Source organism: Chenopodium album, chromosome 15, assembly GCF_948465745.1.
Source record: "Chenopodium album chromosome 15, dcCheAlbu1.1, whole genome shotgun sequence".
NCBI lineage: Eukaryota > Viridiplantae > Streptophyta > Magnoliopsida > Caryophyllales > Amaranthaceae > Chenopodium > Chenopodium album.
In genome coordinates, this window is record NC_137848.1 from 20,200,120 (window position 1) to 20,225,986 (window position 25,867).

Below are 25,867 nucleotides of genomic sequence, written 5' to 3' on the forward strand. Positions count from 1 at the left end.
TCAGACTTCAGAATTGGAGCATGGTAATTCTAAATGGAGGAACACTATTATTTTCTGTGTTCTGGGATATTATCCCACCATTGCTGCTGTACACAAGTACATTTCTGATAATTGGAGTAGTGTTCTTAAGCCTGATATATATTGGCATGATGATGGTTATTTTCTCATTACTTTGCAAAACTCTGGTGATAAGGATACTATTCTGAATGCTGGGCCTCATATGTTTATGGGTAGACCTGCTATTGTTAAGTCATGGTCTGAGAAATTCAATTTTCATGATGAAGTTCTTAGAACAATTCCTTTATGGGTTAAACTCCCTAACTTGCCTCTTAACTGCTAGGGTACAGAGACTCTTAGCAGACTGGGGAGTGTTATTGGGGTCCTTATTTGTGCTGATGAATGCACATCTAAGCAAATGAGAGTCTCTTTTGCTAGACTTCTCATTGAGGTGGATGCTACTAAACCCCTTCCTTCTAGTATATGGATTGAGAGTCCTGCAGGTGAACTGATTGAGCAAAAAATTATATTTGAGTGGGATCCTCCTTTTTGTAAAAAGTGTAATAGGGTTGGCCATAACTGTGATGCTAAGCCACCAGCTAAGAAACCAGCTACTAATAAGTAGCCTGCAAAGGAACCAGTCAAAGTTTGGGTTCCAAAGCCAAAGACTGGCCCTGCTGCTGCTCCTGCACCTGTAGCTGTTCATGCTGCTAGTCCTTCTGCTAATGATGATAACTCTGTTCATGGTGCTGCTACTATTACTCCTGCTCCTACTGCTCATTAACATCACTCAGATGACTGGAGAATAGTAGGGAGAAGGCATAAGACTCATGGTTTTTCTCATGTTGCTCCTGAAATTGCTAATTCAAACTCATATTTTTCCTTGGGTGATACTCTTAGACTATTTCCTTATGGGGGTGATGGTAATCCCCCTCTGGGATCATGATAGTCCTTACATGGAACATGAGGGGTCTTAATGATCTCAATAAGGTGGCTGATGTAAAACAACTACTTTATAAGCAAAGTGTTGATGTTGTTGCTTTGTTTGAAACAAAAATAAAAAAGAAGAATCAAGTGGTTATGCAGAGGAAACTTGGTAGAGGCTGGGCTTGGACTGATAACTATTCTTGTTCTTAGAAAGGTAGAATATGGATAGGCTGGAAAAATGATAGGCTTACTCTTCAGGTTCTGGCTGTCAATGAGCAATATGTTCATTGTATTATCAGTTCTAAGGATTTTCAGAACGAAATTGCTTACACTTGTGTATATGGATTACACTCTATTCATGACAGGAAGGATCTTTGGGCTGGCATTAAAGGGTTGCATACCCATAATCTTCCTTGGCTTTGTGCTGGGGATTTCAAATCTGTCTTGAACACTGATGATAGATTGAATGGGACTGAAGTAACTGATTATGAAGTTAGGGATTTCAGGCAGTTTATTGATGATATGGAGCTTCTTGGGATAAAAAGTAAAGGTTTCTTTTACTCTTGGTCAAATAAGGCTCATTCAGGGCCTAGAACTTGTACTAGGATTGATAGGGGCCTGGTTAACCAGAGTTGGCTTGATCACTATGCTCATGTTGAGGTTATTTACTTGGCTCCTTCTTTGTCTGATCATAGCCCTATGCTCTTTGATGTTTTTACTTCTCTTCCTAGAAAGGGAAGACCCTTTAGATTCCTTAATTTTATTGCTTCTCATGCTGATTTTGATGATTTTGTTCTAGAAGCTTGGGATAATTCTGGCTATGGTTCTGCTATGGGTCAAGTCTAGAATAAACTGAAGAGTGTCAAAGCTAAAATGAAGGAGTTGAATTCTAAGCACTTTAGTAATGTGGATGCTAGAATTGATGCTGCTCAGCCAGCTTTGGAAGAAGTGCAGGTGAAGCTAAATGGTGGTTTTGATCCTGCTTTGGTACTTGCTGAGAATGACTGTATACAACAAGTGAAATATTGGAGATCTGTTCAAGAGAATATATATATAAGTAGAAATCTAGAATTGAATGGATCAAGTTGGGAGATGGTAATACTCATTATTTCTTTTCTGTCATGAAGCATAGACAGAGTGTTAATAGAATTGATTCTATTTACACTATTGATAACATTTTGTTGAAGAAACCTGATGAGGTGGAGTATGAGATTGTTGGGTTTTACAAGAGTTTGATGGGGTCTGCTGCCAACTCACTGCTTGCAATTGATCTTGTTACTTTGAGAAAAGGGAGGCAACTGTCAGTTTCTGCTCAGCAATCTCTTATTGCTGATGTGACTACAGGTGAGATTGATGAAGCTATTAAGGGAATTGAAGCCACAAAAGCTCCTGGTATTGATGGCTTTAATTCTTTCTTTTTTCATAAATCTTGGCATATTATCAAGAGTGATATTTATGCTGCTGTGTTAGAATTCTTTAGAACTGAGTCATGTTTAAAGCCTGGAATTTTACAACTATTACTCTGGTCTCTAAAGTTCAAAGTCCTTCTTTTGCTAAGGATTTCAGGCCCATTGCTTGCTGTACAGTATTATATAAAATCATTTCAAAAATTCTGACAGCCAGAATTGCAAGGATTGTAGGGGAAGTTGTTGATTAGGCTCAGGCTGGCTTTATTCCTAGTAAACACATATGTGACAACAACCTTTTGGCTACTGAGTTAATCAAGGATTATTCTCATAAGCATATCACTCCTAGGTGCTTGATCAAAGTGGATATGAAAAAAGCCTATGACTCTATTGAATGGAGTTTTTTGGAAACTGTCTTAGCTGAGTTGGGATTTCCTAGACTTTTTATTGGTTAGATTATGAGTTGTATTACTAGTGTTTCTTTTTCTTTTCTCATTAATGGTATCCCTTCTCCTCCTTTTGCTGCTAAAAAGGGGCTTAGACAGGGTGATCCTATGTCTCCCTTTCTCTTTGCTATTGGTATGGAGTATCTCTCAAGATCTTACATGAGCTTGATATTGTTCCTGACTTTAATTTTCATCCTAGATGTGAAAAGCTCCATTTGAGTCACCTCATGTTTGCTGATGATTTGCTGTTGTTTGCTAGAGCTGATGAATGTTCTATCAAGTTGCTTCTTCAAGATTTTAATAAGTTCTCTCTAGCTTTTGGCCTTTCTGCTAATTTGGACAAAAGTGAAGCTTATTTTGGGGGAATTTCTGATCAAACTCAGGCTGCTCTTCTGCATATCTTGGGTATGGTCCCTGGTTCAATCCCTTTTAGGTATCTTGGTGTACTGTTGTCTTCCAAAAAGCTCACTATTAGACAATGCAAGCCCCTTATTGATAGAGTTACATCAAGGATTAATGGTTGGGCTGCTCAGCACCTTTCTTATGCTGGTAGGATGCAATTGATAAAGAGTGTGTTATTTGGGGTTCAGACTTACTAGAGCCAAATTTTTGTGCTCCCTAAGAAGATCTTGAAGGAAATTGAAACCAGGTTTAGGGTTTTCTTATGGACTGGTCACTCCAACCCCTCCAGGAAATCCCTTGTTGCTTGGAATTTAGTGTGTTTGCCCAAAGTTAGTGGAGGTTGGAATGTCATTTCTTTCCCTGAGTGAAATACTGCAGCTATTTTTAAGCATTTGTGGGATATTACTCATAAGGCTGACTCTCTTTGGGTAAAGTGGGTGCATGTATATTATTTCAAGAACAAAGACTGTTGGGAAGCTACTATCCCTAAGAAAAGCTCCTGGGTGTTGAGAAGAATTCTCAAATGCAGGCAGGTTATCAATGATGTTGGTGGTTGGGATAAGGTGAGAAAGGGGTCTGGAGTGCAAATCAAGAAAATTTATAGGTGTTTTAGACCTCAAGCTCCTAAGGTGCCTTGGAAAAGGTTATTTTGTAATAGCCATGCTTCTCCAAAGAGCATCTTTATACTTTGGCTGGCTTTATGGAACAGATTGATGACTAAGGACAGGCTTCTGGTAGGATGCAATTGATAAAGAGTGTGTTATTTGGGGTTCAGACTTACTAGAGCCAAATTTTTGTGCTCCCTAAGAAGATCTTGAAGGAAATTGAAACCAGGTTTAGGGTTTTCTTATGGACTGGTCACTCCAACCCCTCTAGGAAATCCCTTGTTGCTTGGAATTCAGTGTGTTTGCCCAAAGTTAGTGGAGCTTGGAATGTCATTTCTTTCCCTCAGTGGAATACTGCAGCTGTTTTTAAGCATTTGTGGGATATTACTCATAAGGCTGACTCTCTTTGGGTAAAGTGGGTGCATGTATATTATTTCAAGAACAAAGACTGTTGGGAAGCTACTATCCCTAAGAAAAGCTCCTGGGTGTTGAGAAGAATTCTCAAATGCAGGCAGGTTATCAATGATATTGGTGGCTGGGATAAGGTGAGAAAGGGGTCTGGAGTGCAAATCAAGAAAATTTATAGGTGTTTTAGACCTCAAGCTCCTAAGGTGCCTTGGAAAAGGTTATTTTGTAATAGCCATGCTTCTCCAAAGAGCATCTTTATACTTTGGCTGGCTTTATGGAACAGATTGATGACTAAGGACAGGCTTCTGTCTTGGAATTTGCAATGTGACCCTATTTGTGTGCTCTGTCTTACAGCTGATGAGAGTGTTAATCACTTGTTCTTTCAGTGCAGTTACTCTAAGAAAATCTGGCAGAGAGTTCTTGATCTCTTGAAATGTAGGAAAACTGTGCAGGATTTTAGTCAAGAAGTTACCTGAAGCATCAAGTTTTGTAGGATGACTAAAGCTGCTGGAAGATTGTTTATGATGTTTTTTGCTGAGACAGTTTATGCTATCTGGATTCAGAGAAACAACAATGTGTTTACAGGTTGTTGTTTACCTACAGAAACTGTATTTAAGGATGTTGTCTACAGAGTTTCCTGCAGATGCCCTGCTGCTGACAGGAACCTACTTCTGCTGCAATAGTCTGTTCTGGTGCTGTTGTTTCTGTTTTGCTGTTTGTTTGTTTTAGTTTGCTGGTTTTGTTATCTTAGGCTGTTTGTCTGGTCCTGGCTCCTGGAACCCTTCCTAGAAGGTGGCCAGTTGCCTGAGTGCAGTAGTTGTTCCTAGTTTCTCTTAGAACCCTTCCTAGAAGGTGGCTAGGAGTGCTCTGGGATCTGTTTTTGTGTTTGTTTGGCCTTTGTGGTCTTGTGGTGCCTGGTGTTTGTATCTGCTTAGCTTTTGTAAGCAGTAACTTTGTATGATGTAACTTGTTTCCTTTAGGTAATAAAATTCCTATTTACCAAAAAAAAAAAAAAAAAAAAAAAAAAAAAAAAAAAAAAAAAAAAAAACAACGTTGGGATTTAATCAACAAATGGGTTTCAAAATGGGTTATGGCGTACAGTTATATCCTACGACACCCGAAAAGTGGAAACTCGGGTGGAGACGCTGTCCAACGTGCCCATGAGTATTATGCAAAACTCAATCATGGAAAACACTTTACTTTGATGCATTGTTTTGAAATAATGCAAAATTTTCCTAAATGGGACCCACATATGGTCCAACAGCTTCCTTTGGAGAGTGAGGGAAGTGGGAAACGATCTGAACCAGAATCACCAAGTGTAGGTGCTGGAAGAAAGCGGCCTCCGGGTATAAAAAAAATCAAAGATTGTAGCTGCAGAAGGCAGTAATTCTTCTACATCGATAAACCTTGAAGCTTTCAGCACAACTCTTGACGAAACTAGTGATAAGCGGCTTGATCAAGGAGAACGAATGATCGACTTGATAAGTAAAAGGAGCGAAGATAGGAAAAAGCTAAAGGAGGAGGAGATGAAATTCAGCGTGTTACGTTCATTGATGGCAAAACCCGTCCTTGATGAATTTGAAGTAGAAATGTACAAGAAGCTTAGAGAGGAGTTCAGTAATAGGTTTTTTTAAAGATATTAGTTAAGTACTAGTTATTTTTATGTATTAATTATTTCCTCTTTTTTGTTTCTGTATCAAGAGGTTATCTTTCAGCTAACAACATTATGTTTAAGACTTGTTGTAGTACTTAAGATGTAATCATACGTAGTAGTAATTTTAATCGTTTGTATTTTTATTTGATATTAGATGTTATAATCTTATGTGTTGGAGTAATAATATTATGTTTCTATTAAAAAAAGCATGTAATTTTCTATGAAGTAAAGCTTATATAAGTTTATTCACATGAAAAAACTTTTATGCTAAATACTCTTATCTATAACAAAATCTTATCCCTCTGCTAAAAATCTCATTTTATCTGCCAAAAAATCTTATCTTATCTGCCACAAAATCTGACCTTATCTACCAAAAATCTTATCCCTCTGCTAAAAATCTTATCCTTTGTTAAAAAATCTCATTTTATCTGCCAAAAAATCTTATCTTATCTGCCACAAAATCTGACCTTATCTACCAAACGTCTTATCCCTATGCTAAAAATCTTATCCTCTGTTAAAAAATCTCATTTTTTCTTCTATAAATCTTATCCACTGTTAAAAAAACTTATCTTCAGCTAGAAAATCATATCTTCTGGTAAAAATCTTATCTTACCAGATTGCAAATTATTTTTGGTAACTTTTATCTCAATTGCCTATAAATTGACCTATTTCACTTACAACACTTCTACTATCACAACTAAACTACATATTAATCATATTAAAATGAGTAGTAATTCAAATTCTTCCACTTCTAGTGATGAAATCTATGACTACATGTTGCTTGATTTTATTGAGGAAAATTGGTAACAACAAATCATAGAAGATGCATTGAGATATGTGGTTAACACCACCATGCAACAACAACAAGAAGATGTTCCACGTCAGAGAAAACGGAAGGAAGTTATACCACGTAATCGTGAAGCAGCACATGATCAGTTAGTTGCTGATTATTTCAGCAACCAACCATTATATGGTGATGATAAGTTTCGGCGTAGGTTTCACATGCGGAAACCTCTATTTATGAAGATAGTGAATCAACTAAGTGAAAGTGATCGATTTTCCAACAACATCTAGCTGCTAGTATGTGGGTGCTTTTGCAATACAAAAGTGCACAGCGGCTATAAGGATGTTAGCATATACCTCAAGCTTGGGGAAACTACAACTAAGCATTGTATCACGCATTTTGTTAACGGAGGGATTCGTGAATTCTCAGCTAAGTACTTGAGGAAACCAACCCCTGAAGATATGAATCGCCTTCTAAGAGAAGGAGAGGAAATAGGTTTTCCTGGTATGTTGGGAAGTATCGACTGCATGCATTGGGATTGGAAAAATTGTCCAGCAGGGTGCAAAGGGATGTACAAAGGGCGATCAAAAATTGCTACGGTTATCTTAGAAGTTGTTGCATCTTGGGATTTGTGGATATGGCATGCCTTTTTTGGGACACTTGGATCGTGCAACGATATAAATGTCCTTCAACGTTCACCTGTCTTTGACGACATTTTAAATGGTCGTGCCCCACAACTTCAGTTACCGTGAATGGAAATACGTACAATCAGGGGTATTATCTCACAGATGGGATCTATCCAAAATGGGTAACATTTATAGATGCGATAACTGCACCGCAAACCCCTAAACAACGATTGTTTACTACCAAACAAGAGAGTATTAGAAAAGTTGTAGAACGTGCATTTGGAGTGTTGCAAGCTCGATTTATCATTATAAGACGTCCTGCTTTGGCATGGAGTGTCGAAATGTTGTGGAAAATTGTTATGGCGTGTATTATCATGCACAATATGATCGTGGAAGATGAGCGCAATAGTTATCTTAACTATTGGGATCCTAATGAGTTTGCTACTGAACAACCCGAGTATTTAGCGGGAACTTCAAACCGAAGAGCAACGACTTTCACCGTAACCCCGCGCTACCAAAATCCTAATCTAACCACATTAATGGCAACACCAGAAAATTTCCACGATAAACAAACTCATATGTCACTTAAACATGATTTGGTAGAACATTTGTGGGCAAGATTTGGGCATACTAGTAATCGGTAAGGAAAAAGAAGGATAATTAGTTATTTGTCTTTAATTTTTTGTATTTGTTGTACTTTAGTGTATCAATTAGTGTTTTTATTCCTAATTTCATGTGTTATTGTATAAAAAAGTTGGTAAAGTATGGTAATTATTATTATATAAGCTAATTATCGAATACTAATTATTATTATTCAAATTATTATTATTACTACTACTACTACTACTACTACTACTACTACTACTACTACTACTACTACTACTACTACTACTACTACTACTACTACTACTACTACTACTATTATTTATTATTATTATTATTAGACCTTATCATTAAGGAAATCAATAACAAATAATCTTTCACAAAGATTAAATTTGATGGTGGGGCCAAATTTATGGTATAAAATATATGAAAAGGATACCCTTTGATGTGGGAAAAATAAATGGAGGAGGATGGAAGAGAAGAGATAGATAGTAGGAAATGAGGTGGATGAAAGAGAGTATGATGTGTTAAAATAGGGTAAGGAGAGAGAATGAATGTGAGGATAAAGCCATCCTCTTTGATATTCATGCTCTTATATGTTTCATTTTGTTAGGCTTACCTGTTGTTTTTGTTTGCTGATTTCATCCTTTGTTTGCTGATTTCATCCTTTGGTTGGTTGATATGCTTTTTTTGTTGGATAATACGTTCCCTCTCTTAGTTGATAAGTACCTTTTATTGACTGATACATTACTCTTTTTGGTTGATATGTATCTTTTGTTAGCTGATACATTTCTTTTGTTTGATGATACGTTCTTATTAATGTCTTATATGTCCATAATATTAACTTATATCAAACATTTATTGGCTGATATATTGATTTGTTTGGCTTACTTACATGTATCATTAGTTTTATTTTACTCCATTTTCATCTCTCCACTCACGCAACTCCCCAATTGCCCCAAAGAAAAACTCAACTTACGCAACTCCACCGAACCCACCAACCGAACCACCAACCCAGCGATTGCACCATCCAGCCACCTCCCCCTAAACACCAAGCCAAACCTGTTACGAGCACCATACCAGCCACACCACAACTACTGCCGGAGCCACACACTCACGTACACCACCATGCTACAACCCCCTAATCCATCCTTCAACCCAATATAGAGCATCAAAGGCAGCCACCAGCCTCGCCACCTCAGCCACCAGCAACTACCCGCGTTCCACCGTAACTACTAGCCATCACCAGCGAACATCGCCAACACAAATCACCACAAAACCCATCCCACCCCGAAATCAACCAGCCTACTCTCGAAACAACCCATCTCGCCACCACAAATCGCCACAAGATCGCCACAAAACCCATCCTAATCTGAAAACAACTAACCTACTCCCGAAACAACCCATCTCGCCACCACAAATCACCACAAGATCGCCATAAAAAACCCATCCCACCCTGAAAACAACTAGCCTACTCCTGAAACAACCCATCTCGCCAGGCCACCACAAATCGCCACAAAATCGTCACAAAACCTCTACCAAATCGCCACAAAATTCTCACCAAATCACCACCATTTAATCCGGTGGGAGCTTGAGCTATGGAGGAGACCATGAGGAGAGAGAAGATTGTTGCGATGATTGCTCCTGCAATGTTGATTTGATGAATGAAGAAGATGATGAAATTGAAGTTTCCAGAAATTCTTCGGTGATGGTGTTGTTAGGTAGGTTAGAGTGTGGAGGAATAATGGGCTTAGGGCTGCCCGCAGCGGACGTTGCACTCAATAGTTTGTGTATCTTCCGTTATCAATTTGTATGAGTTAGAAAATTTTGTGATCCTACTATACTAAAAGACAAGCGCTTTAATGTAAGACTGACAAATGTCACTCCCTCATTTGCTTATCTTATTTAATTCAAGAATTATTGTTTTTGTTAAACTTCAAGCTTAAATCTATCAATAAAAAGCAAGTTCTGTACATGCATAAGATATTCATGATTTCGTAACAAAATTTGTATTTTATTTTTAGCAATAAATTATACTATGTGTATTGTAATTCTTAATTGTTACCCGTAATTTTTATACTGTAACTATGTAGATGTACTTACTCTAATACTACAAATAACTCATAATATCTTTCCAACATTTACTTCATCTATGATTACAAATGTCATCAAGTTACAGAATAAATAATTTTGAATAAATATAATTTAAGTGGTATAAGAAAACAATATATTTTGTATATTGAAAGCCTAATATTGTTTTTCTACTAAAAATTAAACAAAATTATTGGTAGACTTTAGTTTGAGATTAATTATGGAGTCAATAAAGGTACAATACAAAATAGTATTATAATTAATTTTATCGGTTTTTGTACTCCTTGACAAATATTGAATATTAAGTTGAAATGTTGCTTTAAAAAAATTAGAAACTTGAATATAAATTTAACTTTAATTGTCCTTTCAATTTCTGTACAATGTCTCTTACAATGACATTTTCCTTTATTTTTTACATAAGAAAAATTGAAGCAAAAATCATTCTAAACGAGAAGAATACAAGTTAAATTAGACAATTGATAGGAAACTATATATAAGAGTAAAATATTTTACAACAACTACGTTACTCGTGTTTAACAATGTAATATTCATATATTGACAATGTCATTACTTTTAAGAATTTTGAGAAAAAATATTATTTTGATTCAAAATAAAATTGTGCATTGCACGGGTGCAATACTAAATATATAACCATTATTGGCAATAATTTTATGTTGTTCTACATATAGTAATGTTGTTAATTAGAATATTTTAATTTACATCAATCAATTAATACATTATACTAGCTAGAAGACAAACAAATCAATCAATCACTGATTCCTTTATTTTATATTTGTAATGAGATAACATAGACTTGACATATTTTGTTGCATATTTTTAGTTAGTTTTTGTTATATAAATTATATTGAATTTAAAATATATTTTAGTGACTTTGATTGATTCCAAATAATTTATTACAAAAAGTTGATCAATATGTTCCTAGCCAAAAATATGCCAAAAATTTATATATAGTGTGTAAGATATAAGGTTATCCACATAACTATAGATTTGGTGATTATATAGCTTGCGACGGATAAAACAAATATAAGATTATATAGCTATTAAAGCGGATGATATGACAAGAAAAAAATTTAGTTTATCCTGACTCGGAATATATAAGAAATGAATATGTCTATTTCTCTTATATATTTTTTTACGCCCTGTCTATTTCTCTTATATAGTTATGTGGAGCATTATTCATTTATTTTTCAATTAATAAAACATTGTTTAGGGTAAAACTACCTCAAGTACGTGGTCCAATCCCGTGGTGACACGTGGCCCAATCTAAAGGCGACACGTGTCACTATAGGAAGATGACACGTACCAAAGAAGAGTGGAACACCTGAAAAGGGAGAATGACATAAGGCCTCCTTATATCAGGAGGCCCAAAATACCTGGAATGCCGCAAAAACGACGCCTCCAAGGGGCACGTGTCCTTCATTGATTGCGCAGCCAATCAGGGCACTAAATTTTAGGTCACTTACCCACTACAAGAAATAAGCTATTTTGCGACAGCCAAAATTTGTCGCAAAAACAGCAAAAACCGTCGCAAAAAATAGTTGCGACAGTCAACTGTCGTAAATCGTTTGTCGCAATCACAGTTGTCGCAAAATTTTATTTTTGCGACAGTTTGACTGTCGTAAACCTTTTTTACGACGGTTTTACTAATTTCAGCGACAGTTTCGTTTTTTGTCGTAATAATTAATTTGCGACAGCTAAAAACCGTCGTAAACTACGACAGCCTTGAAAACTGTCGCAATAACCAACTTTAACGACAGCTAAAAGCCGTCGCAAAAAATAAAAAAAATTTTAAAAAAAAAAGAAACCCCCCAACCCAGCCACAACATCCCTCCTTTAACCCTTTCACCCGTAGTAGCCCAGCCGCACAACCCATAACCACCATCAACACCCTTCCCTTTCCCTATTACCCTCTGCCCCTCCCCTTTACCCAGTCCGCCTCCCTGCTACCATTCCCACGCCCACCAACTCGCCATATCCTACCACCACGGACAACCCTCACACCTTACACAAAAAATTACAAAAATACAACCTTCGTATCTAAAAATAAAACCCAAAAATCAAACAAAAAAACCCAACATTATATACAAAGAAAAATGAAAATATAAAACATAAAAACATAAAAATAACAAGCATGAAATGCAAATGTACATCAACTAATAAAAAAACCCCAATAAAATCGAACAAAAAATTAATGAAAAATCAGAAATTTTCGGAAAAAAGTACCAAATTCACACAAAAAAGCCACGATGAATCAAGCGAAAAAAAACCCACAAAATATTCATCAAATCGAACAAAAGTTAATGAAAGTTAACATATAAACAATAATAACCTTTAAATAAAGAAAATTCACCCCAATAAATCAAAGTTAACTTTAAATAATTGAAAATAAACCCAAATAACTAAGTTAAATGAAAATAAACGAAAAAATAACAAAATAAACAGTAATATAAACACAAAATAATGAATTTAAACCAAAAAAATCAGAAATTAAACATAAGTCATAACAATAAAAACGAAAAGTACAAAAAAAAATAACATACCTTCAAAAACCTCCTCTTCTTTAGGTTTTCATGGTCGAATTCGACCATAAAAACTCCAGATCTGGAATTTTTATGGTCGAATTTGACCAAATAAACTCCAACATAACGAAATTGGACCTCCAAACATGAAGTTTCGTGCTCCACAAGAATTCGACCATGAAATTCGACAATGAAACAAAGTGAATAGAGTAGTACAAAAAGAAATTCGGACTGACTAATGAGCTAGGCAAAGTGACTGACTCAGAGCTAAGAAAGAAACTGAGAAGAGGAGAGAGAAAATGAGAAACAAAGAAAGGAGGAGGAGAAATGAACTAAGAGAGAGGAGAGAGAAACTAAGAGAGGAGATGAAACGGCGGATGAGATTAGGCTAGGGTTTGGTGTGGGGCGTGTGGGATTGTTGGGTTTTAAAAACCCGTAATTAAAATAAAAAAAAATAAACTCTACGACAGCCTTTATCTGTCGCAAATTACGACAGTTTTTAAAACCGTCGCAATTTGCGACAGTTTATAGCTGTCGTAAATAATAAAAAAATTTACATTTATTTTTTAATGTCTATTACAACAGTTTTGTTGGCCAAAAACCGTCGTAATACGACAGTTTAAAAAGTCGTCGTAATATTACGACAGCTACTAAAAACCGTCGTAAAATTAAAAAATTACGACAATTTTGCTAGCTGTCGTAGAAAAACTGTCGCTATTTGCTCGGATTCTAGTAGTGACCCTAAAGGGCACAAATCTCTACCCCTATAAGTATCCCAATCATTGATGATGGGAGGGGTGGATTGTGACATAACATTAAATAGAGCACTAAAAGCTCCAACTTCTCTCTACTTTCTCTCTCTACATTTAATCCGTTTCCAGTCACTAACTTGATCGTCGGAGGCGAATCTCCAACCACCGGAGATTCATGTTTTTGCAGGTGTCCGAGTCTCGTTGCCGGCAAGTACGTGACTAGTATCCCAAGGGATTTCAAAAAACCCCGAAACATTTGGCGCCGTCTGTGGGGATACTCGTCCGTAATGGCAATAGGTTAAACACCAAGTGCCGGCCCTCGCCCTGGCAAGGACGGTCATGTTGAAGATATAGTCACGACAATCCATTCTACTGATCCTCTGACAGCTTCATTCCACGAGGCCGAGGATCCTCCGGTCACTGCTGGTTCACTCAAGCTTGCTCTAAGCAAGCTCCGGAAAGAGTTTGAGGGGAAGAGGCCTTCTTCTTCTAGGCCGCCGCCCAGGAGAGAAGGAGAAGGCAATCAAAAGAAAGCTCAGAGCAAAGACAAAAATACCAAAGGTGCTGGACATACCCCGTATCGCCGCCATGAGCGGTCACCGAGGGTGCCAAGGGCAGATGTGTCCTGGCTCCTCGAGAAATCGCAGTCGGCTGGGGGGCAGGCCTAACGGCCTGACAAGGAGATTACTGAGTCGTCTCGTCGTTGGAAGGATGCTAGAGATTACATTCGGCACAAGCAGCGTGAACGAATAGCGTATTCGAACACGAACTCTGATATGAAATAACCAAGAAAACTCAAGAAAAAGGGAGGATAAATCAAGTAACAACAAGTTCAAACCAACAAACCAAGATAAACCTATTTCAAATCACAAAGATAGATGAAATAGGGGGGGTCTTAATCAAAGCCAACACCAAGTAAAGCTAGGATTAAGGTGTAACCACAAAGGTTATAAGAGATGCGATCACAAAGAAAGCAAGAGAATCACAAAGATTATGGTAGAGAGAGAAAGTCTCTTGATTACAAAGTTCAACAAAAACTGAAATGCAAAAACATCTTAAAACAACTTAAATAGTTCGCACAAACTGACAGAAAAACGGGAAAAGGTTCGGCCAAACTTTGGGTTAAGTTCGGTCGAACTTGTGGGTAGGTTCGGTCGAACATTTGGAGTTCGACCACTCCTGCAAAGATGCTAAAATCAGGTCTGAAATTGATTAGAAGTTCGGTCGAACATGCTTTGGTTCGGTTGAACTCCCCTGCTCCTGGACATCTCAACTTCAAACGTTCATAACTTCTTCATTTCTTGCTCAAATTTGGCTTGTGACCAATCGTTGGAAAGCTCTTGAACTCTACTTTCACCTCCAACTTGAATCACCTAAAAATTCCTTGTAACGAAGGAGATATGGCTGAATGAAGTAGTTGCATCATATATTGATAAGCTTCTTGTCTTCAAGTGTGATGATGGTTAGCCCCGAAAGGTGACCTCCAAGGAGCTTGGCCTAACTTCGTGTCATGACACGTGGCACGTCCTCCACTTCTTCCACTAAGTTCCAGGCACCCGCGTCAAACCCCTCCTCTTCAAAAGGAATTGCCCTCAATTCCGGATCATCATCACCAATATCATCTTCTAAGAGAAAAGGAGCAAGATCACCAACATTAAAGGTAGCATGAACACCAAAGTCTCCCGGTAGTTTGAGCTTGTAAGCATTAGGTCCAACTCTCTCCACAACTTCAAATGGGCCTTCGGATCTTGGCATGAGCTTGTTCTTTCTCTTAGCCGGGAATCTTTCCTTCCGGAGATGGAGCCACACAAGATCACCTACATTGAATTCCCTTGGCTTCTTGAATTTGTTTGCCCTTGCCTTGTAACTCTCATTCGCCTTCTCAATTCTCTTCTTGACATCTTCACGAAGCCTTTTCATCGTTTCAACTCTATCCTTTGCCTCAAAGCTCAACTCCTCTTGAGGGATACTAGGAAACAAGTCAAGTGGTAGGCGGGGATTGAAACCATACACTACTTCAAATGGTGTTTTCCCGGTAGCTATGCAATGAGAGCGGTTGTAAGCAAATTCAACTTGAGGTAGCTTAAGATCCCAATCTTTGATGTGTTTGCTAATGATAGCTCGGAGAACGGTGGACATGGTACGATTAGTCACCTCGGTTTGGCCATCGGTTTGAGGGTGACTAGAGGTACTAAACAAGAGCTTGGTTCCCACTAACTTCAACAAAGTCTTCCAAAAGTAGCTTAAGAACTTAGGATCACGGTCCGACACAATACTTTGGAATGCCATGAAGCTTCACAACTTCTCTAAAGAACAAGGTAGCCACATGAGAAGCATCATCGATCTTGTGGCAAGGAATGAAGTGAGCCATCTTGCTAAAACGATCAACCACAACAAACACGGAATCATTTTGCCTTTGAGTGCGAGGGAGAGCAACCACAAAATCCATACCAAGATCATCCCAAGGGTGAATAGGAACCGGAAGAGGAGAGTAGAGTCCTTCACGGAATTGACTCTTAGCCTTATGACAAGCCCCACAACGAGCTATTACATCTTGTACATCACCAAACATCTTGGGCCAATAAAAATGTTCTCGAAGAATGTCATATGTTTTGGCAACCCCAAAGTGTCCGGCGAGTCCTCCTTGATGAGCTTCTTTAACAAGCAACCGTCGATGAGAGCATTTTGGAACACAAAGCTTGTTTCCCTTGAAAAGGAAACCTCCTTGCACCATGAAAGAGCCATCAACCCCTTCCTCACACTTCTTCATCAATCCACCTGTAGGGAATATTTCAAGCATTATGATAACCCCAAACTTGAACCCCACTGTGATCATACACTAAAGTACGGTGGCATTCCAAAGGGAAAGACAAAGAGCAAAAAGAGTCGCCAACAAGTTTTAGGAACTTGTAAACCCAAAAGACAATCCAAAGGACCGTCAACTACTCCATAAGGTCTTGAACCAAACAGGGTCCGGGGATGAGGGTACGAATCCAATCTACAAAAGAAAGGACCCGCCCTATAAAATAGGCCTCTACTTTGTTCTGCTCGTATTCATGTGCGCTTTTCGAATAACATACAAACATTATATTAAACCTACCCTGTTTATCTATGTTGGTTGAGATTAATGCACAAATAAGACTATTATTGGCGATCACTTGAATTAAAATCACATTAGCCTAAACCATATTATTAATTATCTTATTAAGCGTGATTTCAAGTACAAATTCCCTTTAACAATCATAAAAGGTGTGATCAAGCAATAACAATAAAATAATATAATATCAAGCAACATAACAATAAATAAATAATAATAATGATAATAACATGATAAGGCATAATAAAGCTTAATAATAATAGCAAGATCCTAGGCATGATACTAACAAGATTAATAACAAATCCTAGCATGTCACTAAACAATAAAGATCAAAGCTTTAAACCTAACATGGTACTAACATGATATTAGAAAGGATAAAGACACCCTAAACATGATACTAGAAAGCAATAATAACATCCTAACATGATACTAGGAATCATTAAACAATAATAAGCATGCTTTCTACATTGAAAGAGAGTAATAAGATTACATACTTTGAAGCCTCGTACCTCTTTCTAATAACAAAATACACAAGTTAGTAAACTTCAATGAAAATAATAAAGAACAATTAAAGAATTAAAGAATTAAATTGAAATCAAATTAAATAAAGTTTAGACTAGTTTTGGACCAAACCCTCAGAAATTATCAACCTTTCACGTCTAGGGCGAAGGCAACTTCGAACTTGGTTAGGTGTTTCAAGATCTTGTGAATGCGGAATTGTGTTTGTAAAAAGCTAGTTTAGAAATAGAGAGAAAAAATAAGAATTAAGCAATATTGCTTAGAGAGAGAATAGAGAGAATTAATGAAAGTTGATGAGAATTGATGAGAGTTGATTGAGAGAATTGATGATTAAAAACAGAGGTTCGAGACCCTATTTATAAGGAAACAGTCCGGAAAATCATAGAATTTGATAAGGAATAAAACTCCACTCTGTCGCTAACAAACCGACCTTGTCGCCAGAAATTTATCCTGTCGCCAGGCGACAGAGTCTGTCGCGAGGCGACAAGCCTGTCGTTTCGCGACAAGACATTTTTTGCGGATTTTGTTTTAATCATATCTTTTGATCTAGAAGTCCAAATAAGTCATATAATATGTCGTTGGAAAGCTCTTGAAGTCTACTTTCTAATGAAATTGGAATCAGATTAAAATCTTTTGTAGATAAAAAGATATGGACGAAATAGTGAAAGGGTGTCAGTTTTGGATAGAGTTTCGTATATCTTTAATATCTTTTTCGTTATAGCTGGGATTTATTATTATAATATATCATTGGAAAGATAATTTCAAGATCTATCCAACCATATAAAATTTGGATAAAAAATATATGAGGAACGAAAATAATATCTGACTATCTTTGAACATCTTTAAATTCGAATAGAATTAGGAAAGTTTTAAAAAAGGAAAGTTTTATTTAAATTCAAATTCCATGATCTTATCTTTTCAAAAAAGGATAATTAAGATATTTTAGAAACTTATAGAAGATTCTAATCAATCCTAATTATTTTAGGAATAGGATTAAACCTTTGGACCCTCCTCATGATCATTGGGTCGTAGGTAAAATCCGGTTTGGGCCCAGTTTAGTATTTTGGCCATAACTTCCTCATTATTCATCGGAATTGGGCTTATAATATATCGTTGGAAAGGTCTTTTAAAGCCCCATCCAACTACACCATTATTTGACCCTTATCATGGACCAAAATAAACTGAAATGGATGTTTTCATAAAATAGAGTGGGTTTTCGAAAACAGAAAAAGAGATTTTTAATAAAAACTAACCGCAACACTTGACTTTTCACACTTTCACCTCATTCGTTTATGGTTCGACGTGAAAGGTATTCATCACTGGGTTTGGTTTTGGGGAGACACAATTTGGTGTCTACACCACCAAAATCCTCATCGTCGCTATATAACCCTTTAAGCAACTCAAACCATAAAAACTTCGCTTCAAGAATGGTGATCATACAATGCCTCCTAGATAGAGCATCGGCCACAACATTGCTTTTCCCTTCCTTGTACTTAGAAGAGAAAGTGAACGATTGGAGGAATTCAACCCATTTGGCATGCCTTGCATTGAGTTTATGAGAACCATTGATGTACTTGAGAGATTCATGATCGGAGTGTAGCACAAATGGTCTAGGCCTCAAGTAATGTGACCAATGATCAAGAGTCCTCACAATAGCATAGAACTCCTTGTCATAGGTGCTATATCACATTCTTGGTCCACCAAGCTTCTCACTAAAATAGGTAACCGGCCTCCCTCCTTGCACAAGAACCGCCCCAACTCCAACCCCACTAGCATCACATTCAACTTCAAAGGGTTGATCAAAATTTGGAAGAGCCAAGATTGGAGCCTCACACAACTTCTTCTTGAGTGTCTCAAAAGCCCTTTGAGCCGATGGTGTCCACTCAAAAGTTCCCTTCTTCATGCACTCGGTTACCGGGGCCAAGATAGTGTTAAAATTCTTTACAAACCTTCGATAGAAGGAAGCTAGACCATGGAAACTCCTAACTTGAGTGAGAGTGGTAGGAGTAGGCCAAGATTGAATGGCCTCCACTTTACTAGGGTCCATTGAGATCCCTACATTCGAAATCAAATAACCAAGAAAAACAATACTATCCACCATAAAAGTACACTTTTCCAACTTGGCAAAAAGCCGCCTACTTCTCAATGTTTCAAATACTTGCCTCAAATGCTTAACATGATCAAGTTCACATTTGCTATAAACAAGTATGTTATCAAAATAAACAACAACAAATTTACCAATGAAGGGGCAAAGTACCTCGTTCATGAGCCTCATGAAAGTGCTAGGAGCATTAGAGAGCCCAAATGGCATAACTAGCCACTCATACAAGCCTTGCTTTGTCTTGAAAGCGGTCTTCCACTCATCTCCTTCACGCATACGAATTTGATGGTACCCCATCCTCAAGTCAATCTTTGAAAATACCTTGGAACCATGTAGCTCATCAAGCATATCATCAAGTCGGGGAATAGGGAAGCGATACTTGATGGTGATGTTATTGATGACCCTACTATCCACACACATCCTCCATGTACCATCTTTTTTTGGAACCAAAAGAGCCGGAACCGAACAAGGGCTAAGGGATTCCCTCACAAATCCTCTTTCTATCAACTCACCTACTTGTCTTTGAAGCTCTCTTGCTTCATCGGGGGTACACCTATAAGCTGGTCTATTAGGGAGTTGTGATCCGGGAGTAAGATCAATTTGATGCTCAATTCCTCTAATAGGTGGCAAACCGGGTGGGAGATCATCGGGAAAAACATCATGGTACTCAACCAATACTTCCTTGACAAGGGGGTGGATTGGGTTCCCTCGCTCACTCTCATGTGTTTCCCTAAGAAGACAAATAAAGACAATGTGTCCTTGATTTATCTCCTTGCCCATCTCATTTTCCCCAATGAGAAGGTTCTCTTTGATTGTGTTACCCGTACCCAAGGGTTCTTTGTGTTTGATGGTGGGGGACAAGGGGTTGAGTACAATCTTTTTCTTATCCATCATGAATGAATAAGTGTTCTTTCTTCCATCATGCATCACATCTCTATCAAATTGCCAAGGTCTACCAAGCAATACATGACAAGCATCCATAGGCAATACATCACAAAGCACCTCATCCTTATATAACTTGCCAATTGAGAAAGAAAGAAGAGTTTGTTTCGTTACCTTCACCTCATTGTGATTGTTAAGCCATTGAAGCTTGTAGGGAGTAGGATGATTGGTCGTTTCAAGATTGAGCTTGCTCACCAATGTTGTTGAGGCCACATTAGTGCAAGAGCCACTACCGATGATAAGATTTCAAACCCGATCCTTGATGGTGCATCGAGTTTGGAAGATGTTTTCCCTTTGATCTTCCGTTAAAGGGGTGGAAATGGAGTGAAGTGCTCTCCTCACAACAAGGATTTGACCCTCATTGGCGTCAACTACAATTTCATCCTCCTCATCATATATAGGGTCACCAAAATCCCTCTTCTCATCTTCGTACTCACCATCATCCATTTCACGAATCATCATAGCTCTACTATTTGGACACTCATTAGCAAAATGTCCATAGCCTCTACACTTGTAGCAAGTCTTTCGATTGCCCATCTTGTTGTGGTCATCTTTGCTAGGAAAATGCATGGGAGCCTTGCCTTTGTCATCCTTGACAATGGGCTTGCTTGTCTCACCCTTTGGAGCAAAAGAATTCTTGAAGGTAGACTTAGGATACCCACTAGCACTACTCACCTTGTCATACTTCTCAAACTTCAAAGCCTTTTGCACCACTTGATCAAAAATTCCATGGGCATGCACATCAACCTTTTGCCCAAGCTTTCTTTCAAGACCACCAATATACCTAGCAATCTTTTGCTCCGGTGCTTCCTCAACTCCACTCATGATAGAAAGTTTTCCAAACTCCCTAGTATACTTCTCTACCGACATAGTTCCTTGCTTAAGAGAGTTCAATTTAAGATAAGCATCTTGCAAATAATCTCTAGGCACAAAAGCCTTGTTCATATGTTTCTTCAATTTCTCCCAAGAAGTGATTTTTGATTTTCCATCTTTCTTCCTACGATTCTTAAAGTTCTCATACCACAAAGAAGCATGTTTTTTGAGTTTAAGGATGGCCAATTTGAAACGTTTTTCATCATTATAACCCTTATATTCAAACACATTCTCCATACTTCTAACCCAATCAAGAAATTCATTAGGATCAAGATTACCTTCGAAGTCCGGAAATTCCAACTTGATGTCTCGGTCATGGTTGTCCTCATGGTGTCGTTGGCGGTGTTCCCTTCTCCGGTAAGGAGAGTTAGAATCATCTTCTTCACTAGGGCTTCTCCTCCTTCTAGGACTTCTTCTAGGGCTTCTTCTATTCTCCAAGACTTCAAGAAGTCTATCAAACTTCCTTTCTAAAGCATCCAATCTAGAGTACTCATTGTAACTTTCTTCATCTTCATAATAGTATCTATCACCCATGTTTCTAGATAGAAAGCTTGTATCTTTGAGAGAAAAATTTCAAATTTTTGTGGGAAAAAGATGAGATTTTTAAGAGGGGGAAAGAGAAATTCAAAAAGGTAGGATCTTTCTAGGCTAATAACCTAAGCTCTTGATACCAAATGATATGAAATAACCAAGAAAACTCAAGAAAAAGGGAGGATAAATCAAGTAACAACAAGTTCAAAAAAACAAACCAAGATAAACCTATTTCAAATCACAAAGATAGATGAAATAGGGGGGGGGGTCTTAATCAAAGCCAACACCAAGTAAAGCTAGGATTAAGGTGTAACCACAAAGGTTACAAGAGATGCAATCACAAAGAAAGCAAGAGAATCACAAAGATTATGGTAGAGAGAGAAAGTCTCTTGATTACAAAGTTCAACAAAAATTGAAATGTAAAAACGTCTTAAAACAACTTAAATAGTTCGCACAAACTGATAGAAAAACGGGAAAAGGTTCGGCCGAACTTTGGGGTAAGTACGGTCGAACTTGTGGGTAGGTTCGGTCGAACATTTGGAGTTCGACCACTGCTGCAAAGATGCTAAAATCAGGTCTGAAACTGCCTGGAAGTTCGGTCGAACATGCTTTGGTTCGGTCGAACTCCCCTGCTCCTGGACAGCTCAACTTCAAACGTTCATAACTTCTTCGTTTCTTGCTCAAATTTGGGTTGTGACCAGTCGTTGGAAAGCTCTTGAACTCTACTTTCAGCTCCAACTTGATCACCTAAAATTCCTTGTAACGAAGGAGATATGGCTGAATGAAGTAGTTGCATCATATATTGATAAGCTTCTTGTCTTCAAGTGTGATGATGGTTAGCCCCGAAAGGTGACCTCCAAGGAGCTTGGCCCGACTTCGTGTCACGACACGTGGCACGTCCTCCAATTCTTCCATTAAGTTCCATGCACCCGCGTCAACCTCTACACCAACTATGCCGGATGATTTCTCAAACCATACCCCCTCCAAGAATACCAGCTCGGCTAGGACCAGCAGGAGTCAAGCTGCTCGTACTCCAACTCCCATTCCAGTTCAACCGTTTCAGTATCAGATCCCTCATAATTACAATCAAGTTCTGCCGCACCACCCTCCTGCCCTCGGACAGTACGGGCAAAATGGCCAACCGTTCGACTAGGTGGCTTACCTGGTTGGACCGGCCGCGCAACAACAGCCTATTGATTGGAAAATGCGTTTGTTAAATCTTGGTGACAAGCCGCCTTCGTTTTCTCAAGAGATCATTAACTCTCCTTAGCCGGCAAAGGTGAAGAGCATGTCTCCTCGTATCGAAATCAGATGCATTTGTAGTGTGTGGATGATGCCACCTGGTGCAGGTGCTTCCCGGCCACCCTTAAGGGTGTGGCGCAAGATTGGTTTAACAGCCTTCCGGCCGGGTGCATCAACTACTTTACAACTCTAAGTATGTTGTTCGTAGGACATTTTTCTTACAATATTCCGCCAAGAAAGACCAGCCTTAACTTGGCCACTATCGTCCAAGGAAAGAATGAAGGGTTATATTCGTACGTCCAGAGATTTAATCAAGAAAAACCCAAATTCATAATCTGCCGAATGAAATGGCCTATTCGAAATTTCTCCGGGGATTAAGGCATAATGGCTTTAAATTTGACTTGGTTCAGAAAAAGGTTCGAACATACGCAGACGTTCTGCGGGAAGCCGAGGCCTATATTGAGGCGACATTCTTCTGTTCGCTCACAAAAGCTGAAGTATCGGCCAAGGGGCCTGAGAAGAAACAACCTTCTCAACAAGACTCGGCCGGGAAAAAGAAAGAAGGAAAGAACAAAAGAAAGGAAGTCTGGGTATCTGACTGCCAGGAGACCAAGTCAAAAAATCATAAGACGTACGAGCCCCAGTATGAATTTGACAAGGATTGTTATTCAATTTTGATGGAGATCAAGGATAAGTTCAAATTTGAGAAGCCCACGCCATTGAGAGGCTCGGTTTAGTACAGAAACAAGAACAAGTATTGTCATTACCACAAGGACGTGGGGCATGATACAAATGAGTGCAAAAATTTGAAGAGGTTACTAGACAAACTAACCGAGAATGGCATGCTAAACTCGTACGTGATGAAGTCCAAGTTCACATATACTCAAACAGACAACAAGTCTGAGAAGAAAAAGAAAAATGAAAAGGAAAAAGATGATGGAAACAGCACGGATTCTGGTTTTGTGGCTGTCATATCAGGCGGCTTTGCCGCAGGTGGTCCCACCATGAAGGGAATCAAGCAGGACGCACGGAGTTTAGGAAAAGAAGTAATGCAAGCCGAAGGGATTAAGGCAGAGCCTTTCCCAGAGGTAACAGTGATCAAGGCAGACCGAGGAGAGGTCAAGGCCTTGCATAATGACCCTATGGTATTCATTCTGAAGATAGCCAATCTGAAGGTCAAGCGGATACTGATAGATATGGGCAGTTCATCCGACATCATCAGCCTAGCCTATCTAAAAAAATTTAAAGTTCCCGGAGAATACTTTAAAGGATGCCTCTCACCAGCTGGTTGGGTTTGGTGGGACGGTTATTCACCCAGTCGGACAGATTGACTTGCCAGTTCGGCTTGGGCAAAAGGGGGTAGGAAGGGACATGGTCGTCCGCTTCCTAGTGGTCAAAGAGCTTACAGGCTACAATGTCTGTAACACCCCAATAAATCTCTCTTAAAAACCTGTGAAAACCTGAACAATTCCAAGAGATTTACTGGCGTGCTACCGCCACGTGTTCAAACGTTAAAGCTATATCAAAATTTAGCAGCGGAAAAACTAAATCAATTATATAATTAAGTTTCAAACCAAAAGATTAAATCAAAATGAGTGATACAAGTTGGAACCACCATGACCCTTATTCAAACCCATCAAAAGTAATAAATAATTAAAACTGGTATTCAAATAAATTCAACTTGCAAAAGAAATAGTATGTAGTCAACCAACTCTCCACACAAATCCCACAACCCTGATGTGAATGCTGCATGTGTAAGAACCTGTGGTTAATCTGCTCCCCAATATTACGAGTGTAAAAATTGGATCGTCACAGGGTCATTGAAAGGCGAAGGCCATGACCAAAGAAAGACACACACAAAAGCACGCAATCAGCAACGCTGAGTACATACAAGCTGCAAAATAAATTAAGAAATCCCTAACATGCTACTAATAATCAACTCACACATCATTCGATCACAAACTCAATACATGACTCAATTATCAAATTTATTAAGACTTCACTAGTTAATATTAACTAATTCCTTTATTTATTTCTTTGGATTAGCAATAGACAAGGTTGTCCAACCCCATGTTCCATTTGGAACATCAATAAATGAAAAACCCCATGCCTCCTTTCGGAAACATCAATAAACATCCAACGACCACGGGCGCGACTCCGTGACCGTAGTTAGTATGAGATCACATCTAACTCCTAGTTTTTAAAGAAAACATATTTGAAATAAGAGACTCGCGGATCAAACGGCCTCGAGAAAAGTACACGGCTAATACCCCATGTACCCCAACCCCTGGTTGTCATTACTCTAGATGTGCACCAATCCAGAGTTTTATTGCTCATCCATCTTGCACTTTACGTGATTTACAGGTTTAGACTTGGTGATGACTCATATGCAAACAATACAATCAATCCATAGTCAATTCAACAAGTAAAACAACTTTCCAATTCCAATTCTTGATTTATTAGTGATAAGCAACATTTATTATTTATTCTTTTACTACCTCGGTGTATTAACACCTTGAGTGCAATAGGCACCCCAAAACCTAAACCTCGTCTTATAAGACTTGAATTCCTCCTTTACTCATCCTACTTCATAAATCATGAATGAGTAATTAATAAATCGTTTCACCAATCACATACCTTTGCCTCTAAGCGCACATTGCATAATTAGAGCATAAAAAATACTTGCAATATAGGATAGTGCACATCATATAAAATTCACAATGTATAACCATACAATTTAACCCAGTCATCCCTATACATGATACTAAGTTCTCGATCCGTCCTTAAACATGCACCTACAAGCAAGGTTTCGTAACTTGTACGTACCTTGTGTAGACAATCCGGTTGGCCACTTTCAAAAAAACTAGAAATCGCCTTCTACAAAGTCCTCTCCTAAACCAAACAATTAGAAATAAATCAATACCCAAGCAAATAAATTTACAGCAATACTAAATTACTTTAAAACCTCTTAAATTGTCAAAACAAAGCCTTTAAATTGTCCCCAATAGCCATTAGTAGTAATATAATATCCCAGCTATAAGTTTATATGTCAAAATTATGAAAATATAGTGTATAATATAAAATTCCAGCAACTTTAAAGTAGGTAAATAAATCTGAAAATTTAGTCTAAGTATATAAAATAACCCCATAAGCATCATTACTTGAAAATATTGTTATATAGCAAGTTAGTGTGTTAAAAACCCAAAAATATGCCAATTCAATGTAATTAGAGGCTTCAAAATAAAAAGTATGAAATCTGAAAATTTATACTTGAGGTTGTAATTTAAAGTTCAAAGCTTTTTTGATCATAAAATACCCACA

General features: G+C 38.1%; 2 protein-coding genes across 2 annotated transcripts; both read left to right on the forward strand.

Annotated features, from left to right (window-relative positions):
• The first annotated feature begins 939 nt into the window (after positions 1-939).
• Positions 940-1,770, forward strand: LOC145580954 (uncharacterized). The gene is made up of 2 exons (XM_081638032.1): positions 940-996; positions 1,135-1,770. The coding sequence occupies exons 1-2, from the start codon at positions 940-942 to the stop codon at positions 1,768-1,770; spliced, it is 693 nt and encodes a 230-aa protein (XP_081494158.1).
• A 3,511-nt stretch (positions 1,771-5,281) lies between these two features.
• On the forward strand, positions 5,282-7,899 carry LOC145580955 (uncharacterized). The gene is made up of 5 exons (XM_081638033.1): positions 5,282-5,537; positions 5,605-5,808; positions 6,666-6,836; positions 6,954-7,133; positions 7,373-7,899. Exons 1-5 carry the CDS (start codon positions 5,282-5,284, stop codon positions 7,897-7,899), a joined length of 1,338 nt encoding a protein of 445 aa, XP_081494159.1.
• Positions 7,900-25,867: the final 17,968 nt, after the last annotated feature.

Excerpts from the sequence above, each read along its gene's own strand:
- LOC145580954 (XM_081638032.1), top strand. The coding sequence starts at position 940 with ATGATAGTCCTTACATGGAACATGAGGGGTCTTAATGATCTCAATAAG. Across the intron at positions 997-1,134 it reads ATCTCAATAAGGTGGCTGAT|AAAGGTAGAATATGGATAGG; the intron begins GTAAAACAACTA and ends TCTTGTTCTTAG.
- LOC145580955 (XM_081638033.1), top strand. The coding sequence starts at position 5,282 with ATGGCGTACAGTTATATCCTACGACACCCGAAAAGTGGAAACTCGGGT. Across the intron at positions 5,538-5,604 it reads TGGAAGAAAGCGGCCTCCGG|CTTTCAGCACAACTCTTGAC; the intron begins GTATAAAAAAAA and ends TAAACCTTGAAG. Across the intron at positions 6,837-6,953 it reads TGGTGATGATAAGTTTCGGC|TGCACAGCGGCTATAAGGAT; the intron begins GTAGGTTTCACA and ends GCAATACAAAAG.